The 9978-nt window shown below is 48.2% G+C and overlaps 2 protein-coding genes and 1 long non-coding RNA gene across 3 annotated transcripts in view; 1 reads left to right on the top strand and 2 right to left on the bottom strand.

The window, feature by feature from the left end:
* Positions 1 to 2396: 2396 nt before the first annotated feature.
* On the bottom strand, positions 2397 to 7382 carry LOC306822559 (acidic mammalian chitinase-like). The gene is made up of 11 exons (XM_079341674.1): positions 6786 to 7382; positions 6281 to 6310; positions 6003 to 6207; positions 5029 to 5085; positions 4787 to 4952; positions 4423 to 4547; positions 3709 to 3832; positions 3361 to 3543; positions 3022 to 3138; positions 2809 to 2935; positions 2397 to 2725 (listed from the first exon to the last, which is right to left on the bottom strand). The coding sequence occupies exons 1-11, from the start codon at positions 6802 to 6804 to the stop codon at positions 2517 to 2519; spliced, it is 1362 nt and encodes a 453-aa protein (XP_079197800.1). The 5' UTR covers positions 6805 to 7382; the 3' UTR covers positions 2397 to 2516.
* Positions 7383 to 7904: 522 nt separating this feature from the next.
* LOC306822608 lies at positions 7905 to 8641 on the top strand. Its single transcript, XR_013778906.1, has 2 exons — positions 7905 to 8243; positions 8321 to 8641. It is a non-coding gene; the product is annotated as an uncharacterized lncRNA (long non-coding RNA).
* An 879-nt stretch (positions 8642 to 9520) lies between these two features.
* Positions 9521 to 9978, bottom strand: part of cntn2 (contactin 2) — a 19866-nt gene continuing 19408 nt past the window's right edge. The window contains exon 23 of the mRNA XM_079341620.1: positions 9521 to 9978. This exon is cut by the window's right edge and continues 1551 nt beyond it. The gene's annotated coding sequence lies outside the window, so the exon portion shown is untranslated.

Here is a 9978-nt window from a genome sequence, read left to right as displayed (position 1 = left end):
CTCAAAGATCTAAAATTCATTCCAGATACACAATATTACCATTTCTCTCAAACATTGTTCATAAATCTGTCTAAATGTGTGATAGTGAGCACTTTTGCTTTGCTGAGACAATCCATCCCACCTCACAGGTGTGCCACATCAAGATGCTCATCAGACACCATGATTAGTGCACAGGTGTACCTTATACTGCCCACAATAAAAGGCCACTCTGAAATGTGCAGTTTTGTCTCACAGCAAAATGCCACAGATGGCGCAAGCATTGAGGGAGCGTGCAATTGGCATGCTGACAGCAGGAATGTCAACCAGATCTGTTGCTCGGGCATTGAATGTTCATTTCTCCACCATAAGCCGTCTCCAAAGGCGTTTCAGAGAATATGGCAGTACATCCAACCGGCCTCACAACCGCAGACCACGTGTAACCACACCAGCCCAGGACCTCCACATCCAGCAGGTTCACCTCCAAGATCGTCTGAGACCAGCTACTCAGACAGCTGCTGAAACAATTGGTTTGCATAACCAAAGAATTTCTGCACAAACTGTCAGAAACCGTCTCAGGGAAGCTCAACTGCATGCTCGTCGTCCTCATCGGGGTCTTAACCTGACTCCAGATCGTCGCCGTAACAGACTTGAGTGGGCAAATGCTCACATTCGATGGCGTCTGGCACGTTGGAGAGGTGTTCTCTTCACGGATGAATCTCGGTTTACATTGTTCAGGGCAGATGGCAGACAGCGTGTGTGGCGTCGTGTGGGGTGAGCGCTTTGCTGATGTCAATGTTGTGGATCGAGTGGCCCATGGTGGTGGTGGGGTTATGGTATGGGCAGGCATCTGTTATGGACGAAGAACACAGGTGCATTTTATTGATGGCATTTTGAATGCACAGAGATACCGTGATGAGATCCTGAGGCCCATTGTTGTGCCATACATCCATGAACATCACCTCATGTTTCAGCAAGATAATGCACGGCCCCATGTTGCAAGGATCTGTACACAATTCTTGGAAGCTGAAAATGTCCCAGTTCTTGCATGGCCAGCATACTCACCGGACATGTCACCCATTGAGCATGTTTGGGATGTGCTTGACCGGCGTATACGACAGCGCGTACCAGTTCCCACTAATATCCAGCAACTTCGCACAGCCATTGAAGAGGAGTGGACCAACATTCCACAGGCCACAATTGACAATCTGATAAACTCTATGCGAAGAAGATGTGTTGCACTGCATGAGGCAAATGGTGGTCACACCAGATACTGACTGGTTCTGAGTCCCCAGACCTTCAATAAAGCAAAAACTGCACATTTCAGGGTGGCCTTTTATTGTGGACAGTATAAGGTACACCTGTGCACTAATCATGGTGTCTGATGAGCATCTTGATGTGGCACACCTGTGAGGTGGGATGGATTATCTCAGCAAAGCAAAAGTGCTCACTATCACACATTTAGACAGATTTATGAACAATGTTTGAGAGAAATGGTAATATTGTGTATCTGGAATGAATTTTAGATCTTTGAGTCCATCTCATGACAAATGGGAGCAAAAACAAAAGTGTTGCGTTTATATTTTTGTTGAGTGTATATATATAATATATATATATATATATATAATTATATATATATATATATATATATATTATATTATATATATATATATATATTATATATATATATATATATTATATATATATTATATATATATAATATATATATATGGTTTGTGCCAGAGCAGCTGTAAAATGATGATGTGAATTTTCTGTTGATTTGAAAAACTGTGAAACAACGTTGTTTTATTGGCTGTTTGTTTGTTTGTTTGTTATTTGTTGGTTTGTTATTTGTTGGTTTGTTTGGAGGCCTGAATGTTCCAGCCAATTTAAACCTTCATAGTTTATTTTGACATGAAGAGAAATGTTTGTTTGTTTGTTTGTTTGTTTGTTTGTTTGTTTGTTTAGTGAGTTTATGTTATTATTATTACTCGGTGTATTTATGACAGTTATGGGGATATTTATGTTTTACCTGTTAGTGACGTGAGGTATGACGTAAGCAGAGCGCCATATACTGACGGGCCCTTTGTGGTTTGGGGGAGGAGCCAGTGTCAGGTGGTGTTTGGTGGTCACATTGTTTTTGACCACACGGTTTGAACCTTATTTTTTGTCCCATCATCAACATGTTGGTTCAGATAAAATACAAAGATTATTATAAAAACACTTTCTGCAACATTCAAATAAAACTCAACAACCCAAAGGTCAGCCCTAACCCTAACAAACTTCCTCCATGCTCGCTTCGTGCTGGACCTCCCAACAACAACATGATAATAATAATTAACCTTTTAATTATTTATATAACTTCATAAACATGATGCAGAGAAACAATCGTCTGTATTAGGAACGAGACGAGAGGCGGGTTCACGTCACTTTGACTTTATTGAGTTTGAAAAGCACCGAGCAGTCGTCCAGCACCGTGAGGACAAGGCCCTGATGGTTCTGGTTCACAGATGGACTCTGGTGGATCAGGGTTCTGGGGCTCAGGGCCAGTTGCAGCACTTGCAGGAGTCCCAGTAGATGAGTCCGGGCTGGCAGCGGTGAATGTAGGTGTTCCCCTGGAAGCACTGGAAGTAGGTGGTCTTATCAGCTGTGTTCTCATACAGACCATCAGGACGGCCGTGGCAGAAGGACGCGATGGGGTCCCTGGTGGTGGTCGGGGCCGGGGTGGTGGTGGGCTTCGGGGGGAAACCTGCAGACGTGAAGAAGAGAAGGTCTCAAAGACCAGAAGCTGGGATGGATCAGCTGACGCAGAGTGAATGCACACGAGCTTACCCATCCTCTGCCTGAGCGCGTTGACCAGCGGGTACGGACCGCCGCCACAGAACGTTCCCACAAAGTCGTCCATGTCCAGAGTCCACACGTGAGCGCCGCCGAGATTGTTCTCTGTCAACCACTCGACCTGCGGGACGAAATCGCCAAAGACAGAACGATGACTGAGATGGAAACTGGACTGGATCCCACACGTCTGTAAACGGGTCGACCTACCTTGGCAGAGTGGCTGCGCAGGTCGTCGTAGCCGACCCAGGAGCTGCCAGAGGTGGCGTAAGGAACTTCCTGTTCAGGGATCCAGTTCTCAGTGGCAAAGGGGATAAAATCACAGACCTGGTGACAGAAAGAACCAGAGTTAGACCCCTTCCTCGAGCTGGATCCTCCAGGACTCGCAGCTCGCTAAGATGTCTCCCAGTTTAACGTTGTGCAGGTGATGGAGTCAGGAGCACCGGGTCAGATCGCCTCGCCATCTCCTCAATGTGAGCTCTGACATCACAGCACAAAGGGAGGTCATCTGGTCCGTTACAGTCCGGCTACATGGACCATGAAACGTACCTCATAGTAGGACCAGAACCCAGCCGTGCGAGTGTAGGGGCCAGCGTCTGCGGGGCCTTTAGACGGCGCTCCCAGGCCGTTAGCAGAGGTGGTGAGGCGGTACGTCCTCCCGTAGGTCGGAATACCGAGCAGCAGCTTCTCAGCAGGCGCTCCCAGAGCGAGCCAGTGAGCGATGGACGAGTTCTACCAGGGACAGAGACGGGTCAGAACCATGGATATATATACAGCCTGGTGCTGGGTGTGTGTGAGTGTGTGTGTGTGTGTGTGTGTGTGTGTGTGTGTGTGTGTGTGTGTGTGTGTGAGAGTGTGTGTGTGTGTGTGTGTGTGTGTGTGTGTGTGTGTGCTCACAATGTTGTGGTGAACATGTGATCCGAGGTCCACAGAGCTGCGGTACAGCGGGCTGTTGTGTCCGGTCGCTGCCTCCCAGTGACCGTGGAAGTCGTAGGTCATGACGTTCATGAAGTCGAGCTGACTGTTGGACAGATGTTAAAATGTGTTAATCTGGTTAATCTGGTTAATCTGTTAATCTGATTAATCTGGTTAATCTGGTTAATCTGTTAATCTGGTTAATCTGGTTAATCTGTTAATGTGTTAATCTGGTTAATCTGTTTAATCTGGTTAATGTGTTAATCTGGTTAATGTGTTAATCTGGTTAATCTGGTTAATCTGTTAATCTGGTTAATCTGTTTAATCTGGTTAATGTGTTGATCTGGTTAATGTGTTAATCTGGTTAATCTGGTTAATCTGTTAATGTGTTAATCTGTTAATCTGGTTAATCTGGTTAATCTGTTTAATCTGGTTAATCTGGTTAATCTGTTAATGTGTTAATCTGTTAATCTGGTTAATCTGTTAATCTGGTTAATCTGATTAATCTGTTAATCTGTTTAATCTGGTTAATCTGGTTAATCTGTTTAATCTGGTTAATCTGGTTAATCTGGTTAATCTGGTTAATCTGTTTAATCTGTTTAATCTGGTTAATCTGGTTAATCTGGTTAATCTGGTTAATCTCAGCGCTGCCTGGATTAGAAGTCTTCTGAAACCGTGGCGTGAATTCAAACTCACGCTGAAATGTCGTTGACCTCGTAGGCGGCGTTGATGTTGGGAACGAAACCAGCGACGGTGGCTGACAGCAGCAGCTGAGTCTTTCTGCTGTCTTTGGCGTCGTCCTCAAACGCTTTGACCAGCTCCTGCAGACAGAACAAAAACCAGCTCAGACCCCCCATCTGACCCGGTCCTCAGACCGCACAGGGTCATGATGCATCAACATTTATATGAGGGATCTGATTGGACTAAAACAGAACTTCCTGTCAGCTGTTTGTGGTCCAGAGAACGAGCGCTCTGCTTTCACTGGTTTCACTGGTTTCACTGGTGACCTCGACCCCACCAAGGTCTTTAAATGTGCTGAAAAGACGAGGTCTGCACTGACCCGGACCAGCATGGTGAACCTCTGCTTGTCCGTCTCGGGGCTCCCGTTGTGAGCAGGGTACTCCCAGGCCAGGTTCAGACCGTCAAAGTGATGCGTTCGCAGGTAGCTGATGGCCGACTTGATGAACGCGGCTCGGTTGGCTGCGGAGGAAACCATGGCGATGAATCTGTTGGGATGAGCGACACAGCGTCAGGACGAGTTCTGAGTCAGAGACGATCAGGACGAGGACGACTGAGACTCACGGGCTGATTCCATTGGCGCTGCCTCCGACGGACAGCAGCGTCTTCAGAGCAGGATTCCTGAGCGCAGAGAGAGACAGGAGAACACGGTGAGAAGAACAGACCCTCGCCACTTCCTGCACGCCAGGATGGCGTGAAGCCGCACTCAGGGTTACTTCAGAGCTGAACAGTTCAAACGTGCTCAGAGAGGTCGTCAGCAGAGTCACCTCCCCCTCCTCATCTGGGAGCCAATCAAAGGCGAGGGCTCTATGTTAGCCCCGCCTCTCGGATGCTCCCGACCTCAGGTGTTGATGGAGCGGCGTGTCTCGGTGTGATCGACCCTGACCTGACCACGTGTAGCACGAGTTCTGTCTTCAAACTTTAAAGGAGACAGATTCTGAAAAATCCACTTCTACAGTGTTTCTGGACGTTTATCTGGACTTTCTACAAACATGTGAAATAAATCCTCCAGTCCTCAGTTTGTGTCTGCAGGAGTCTGAAATGCTCTGTTGCTAATGTGCTCCCCTTGTGATGTCACAGTGGGACCCTCTCCTCCCCTGGTATCTCCTCTCATGGACTCCACCTCCAGACTACAGAAAACCTTTAACTCAGATCCGCCATTTTTATTCTCTCTAGTGAAGGAGTGATGTCTACTGAGAAAACTCAGGGGGCGGGGCTTATTGCATTTAAAGAGACACACACACCAAAACAGAGCGTTCAGAGAGAGCTGGTTTCTACAGGGTCACAAACCTCCTCTGCTTGAGTCATGTTATATTTGGACCACAGGGGGGCTGATTGAAGGGTGGGGCTGTTAGAGGGGGGGGCCTGATTGAAGGGGGGGGCTGTTAGAGGGGGGGGCCTGATTGAAGGGGGGGGCTGTTAGGGGGGGGCCTGATTGAAGGGGGGGGGTATGTAGACAAGGCTGAGGTTTACTAAACTAAACACAAAAAAACATTCAACTCTGACAGCGAACGCCGCGTGTCGGCGTGTACACTCACGTGTTCTTGAGGGCGTTGAGTCGGACGAACTGCTGCTCGTCGTTCCACTCGATGGGGTGGAGCTGGTGGAAGCTGTTGATCGTGGCGAGGTTGTAGATGATGTGCGTGCACAGGAACGGGTCGATGTTGTCTGCGGTGAATTTACCCGGCGTCGGTCTGTACTGGGCCCAGTTAGTCATGTGACACACCAGCTTGGTGGACGTGGCTGAGGAGAACATGAGTGTGCACGTGAGAACATGAGTGTGCACGTGAGAACATGAGTGTGCACGTGTTCTTACCCGTGTGCAGGACGAGCAGGAGGCCGAGGGCTGCAGGAGAAACAGACATTTTAATCTCAAACATAAAAACACAGTTCAGAGGGTTTAAATATTTCAGACGCCGTCTGTGTTCGGGCGCCATTTTAAACTCTGCGGGTCGGAGTGAACACGCCTTCTTCATATGCTGCGTGTCACTGTCACACATGTGGCGACTTCCTCTCTCTGACTTTTAAACGTTTCCTGTTCTGCAGATTCTCCAGGTGTCGTGAAAACAGATCAGCTGATGGAGGAGGCGGAGCCTGAGGAAGAAACGATGAACAGCCGCCATTTTGACCTGAGGTCAGGGTCAGACGAAGGATCATTTTGTAAACAGCAGAAATCCTAAAGGTCAGTTATTCAAACTGAAATCTCTGTTCAACGGGTGAACGACTGAACGAGCGCGGCGTGCTCCGCCCGCTGTACGCGGCGTGTCGGCGTTTAAAAGACGTGTTTTTACTTGAACGCAGGAACATAACGGCGTGTATACCTGAGATCAGTTTCGCCATGGCGCTCTCTGGAGATCAGACGGCGTTCTGCAGCAGCGGGAACCTTTGACAGACAGAAGAACAAAGATGAAGAAGAGGACGGAGGACGGAGCGGACGGCGAGGACGTCACCTGTGTGCTTACCTGTGAGCAGAGTGTCTGACAGGACTGAGCGTCCATATTTATATTTGTCTCATTAATGACTAATACCTGAAGCCGAAGGTCAGCTGATAACGACCTGCAGGTGAGACGTCACCTGAGACGATTAATGACGGAGATAAAGACGTCTTATGAAGCAGTCTGAGGGGATCTGTTCGACCTTCACGCCGCCTCGCTGATCAAAGCTCAATATTTTATTGATTATTTATCGATAACAGTAAACGAGTGTTAATGTTAATAAAGACCTTACAGCACTTCACTTCCTTCAACTGGAAAAAAACCAGTTCACCCAGTCTGGGTCTGAGCCATAAAGCAAGTTTGAAATAAACACAGAGACTTTGATAGAATCCCCAGAAGTTTATTTAAAATCATATTTACAGCGTTCAGAGAGACGACGGCGCCAACATGAAAAACAAACTTCACTTCCTGTTTCAACTTTCTCACTTCGGGTTTTCACTGTGAAAAGATCACGAGCGCCACAAACAGCACGAGGACGTTTCTGTGCACGAGGACGTTTGTGTGCACGAGGACGTTTGTGTGCACGAGGACGTTTCTGCGCACGAGGACGTTTCTGCGCACGAGGACGTTTCTGCGCACGAGGACGTTTCTGCGCACGAGGACGTTTCTGTGCACGAGGACGTTTCAGTGCACGAGGACGTTTCTGCACACGAGGACGTTTGTGTGCACGAGGACGTTTCTGCGCACGAGGACGTTTGTGTGCACGAGGACGTTTCAGTGCACGAGGACGTTTCAGTGCACGAGGACGTTTCAGTGCACGAGGACGTTTCTGCGCACGAGGACGTTTGTGTGCACGAGGACGTTTCAGTGCACGAGGACGTTTCAGTGCACGAGGACGTTTCAGTGCACGAGGACGTTTCTGTGCACGAGGACGTTTCAGTGCACGAGGACGTTTCAGTGCACGAGGACGTTTCAGCGCACGAGGACGTTTCTGTGCACGAGGACGTTTCTGTGCACGAGGACGTTTCTGCGCACGAGGACGTTTCAGTGCACGAGGACGTTTCTGCGCACGAGGACGTTTCAGTGCACGAGGACGTTTCTGTGCACGAGGACGTTTCTGTGCACGAGGACGTTTCTGTGCACGAGGACGTTTCAGTGCACGAGGACGTTTCAGTGCACGAGGACGTTTCAGTGCACGTGTCACGGTAGTTTGCATGCTAATGAAAAAGTTGGACGTGCTCACAGAAACGTCTCTGATGTTTCCACGATGATGAACACTGAAGTGTTTCACTGGTCGTCCTCAGAAACGTCCTCGTGTGCAGTAAAGCCGTCGCACGCAGGCAGGTGACGCTACGACGTGCACGCAGGCAGGTGACGCTACGACGTGCACGCAGGCAGGTGACGCTACGACGTGCACGCAGGCAGGTGACGCTACGACGTGCACGCAGTATTTCCAGGTGAGCTGTAGAAACTTCCTGCGTTCGCATCGAGAGCTCTAGAAGACGTGGTGCGATGTCGGCGAGCGTCCTCGTGGTCGCGCTCAGCTTCTATTTTCTGCATGAGAAATGAAAGGTCACAGACGTCTCAGGCTGCGTGATCGTATTTCACACGTTACACGCTAACTCAACATTTTGGTGTTTTAATCATGAAGCACATTAGACACAGTTACAGCAAAGATAAAACAAAGCACACGGTACGATCACATGATCCTTCATCCAACCACCTGCAACGTAACAAAACATCAAAGTGAACTTTAAACACTGTACAGGAACACGACGGCGTCCACGTGAACGCCACAGGAACACGTCTTTAAAACGTGTTTTCACCATGTGGACGAGTCTCGTGTTCACACGACGTCAAACATGTTTTCAAAATGACTTTTTACAACAAGTTTTCGGTAACATGAGACACAGGTCAAAGGTCAGATCCTTCCTGCAGCCAGAGGGGCGTGACATAAGAGCTGATAAGCTAACGATATACGACCGTGTTTACTGAGAGCTCCTTCCTGTCGGCACGGACAGATAAAACCTGATAACACTGAACACACTGTGTGTGTGTGTGTGTGTGTGTGTGTGTGTGTGTGTGTGTGTGTAGGTGTGTGTGTGTGTGTGTGTTGCCCTCTCCGGGCATCAAAACAGTACAATTAAATTAAGTCCAAAAAATGTGGAGCCACACGGCTTACAGACCGTTAGTGTGTGTGTTCAGACTGTTAGCGTGTGTGATCAGACTGTTAGCGTGTGTGATCAGACCGTTAGCGTGTGTGTTCAGACTGTTAGCGTGTGTGATCAGACTGTTAGCGTGTGTGATCAGACCGTTAGCGTGTGTGTTCAGACTGTTAGCGTGTGTGATCAGACTGTTAGCGTGTGTGATCAGACTGTTAGTGTGTGTGTTCAGACTGTTAGCGTGTGTGATCAGACTGTTAGCGTGTGTGTTCAGACTGTTAGCGTGTGTGATCAGACTGTTAGCGTGTGTGTTCAGACTGTTAGCGTGTGTGATCAGACTGTTAGCGTGTGTGTTCAGACTGTTAGTGTGTGATCAGACTGTTAGCGTGTGTGTTCAGACTGTTAGCGTGTGTGTTCAGACTGTTAGCGTGTGTGATCAGACTGTTAGCGTGTGTGATCAGACTGTTATCGTGTGTGCTCAGACTGTTAGCGTGTGATCAGACTGTTAGCGTGTGATCAGACTGTTAGCATGTGTGTTCAGACTGTTAGCGTGTGTGCTCAGACTGTTAGCGTGTGATCAGACTGTTAGCGTGTGATCAGACTGTTGGCGTGTGTGTGATCAGACTGTTAGCGTGTGTGTGATCAGACTGTTAGCGTTTGATCAGACTGTTAGTGTGTGTGATCAGACTGTTAGCGTTTGATCAGACTGTTAGCGTGTGTGTGATCAGACTGTTAGCGTGTGTGATCAGACTGTTAGCGTTTGATCAGACTGTTAGCGTGTGTGATCAGACTGTTAGCGTTTGATCAGACTGTTAGCGTGTGTGTGATCAGACTGTTAGCGTGTGTGTGATCAGACTGTTAGCGTGTGTGATCAGACTGTTAGCGTTTGATCAGACTGTTAGCGTGTGTGATCAGAC

The sequence above is a fragment of the Symphodus melops genome (genome assembly GCF_947650265.1).
Source record: "Symphodus melops genome assembly, chromosome: 4".
Classification (NCBI taxonomy): Eukaryota; Metazoa; Chordata; class Actinopteri; order Labriformes; family Labridae; genus Symphodus; species Symphodus melops.
This window is presented reverse-complemented; position numbering and strand designations above follow the sequence as displayed.

Bases quoted from the DNA above. Each gene is read 5' to 3' on its own strand.
- LOC306822559 (XM_079341674.1), bottom strand. The intron at 6,208-6,280 runs GTAAGAACACGT...TGTTCTCCTCAG, and splicing joins CCTGCTCGTCCTGCACACGG to CCACGTCCACCAAGCTGGTG. The intron at 3,139-3,360 runs GTACGTTTCATG...TTCTGTCACCAG, and splicing joins GGTTCTGGTCCTACTATGAG to GTCTGTGATTTTATCCCCTT.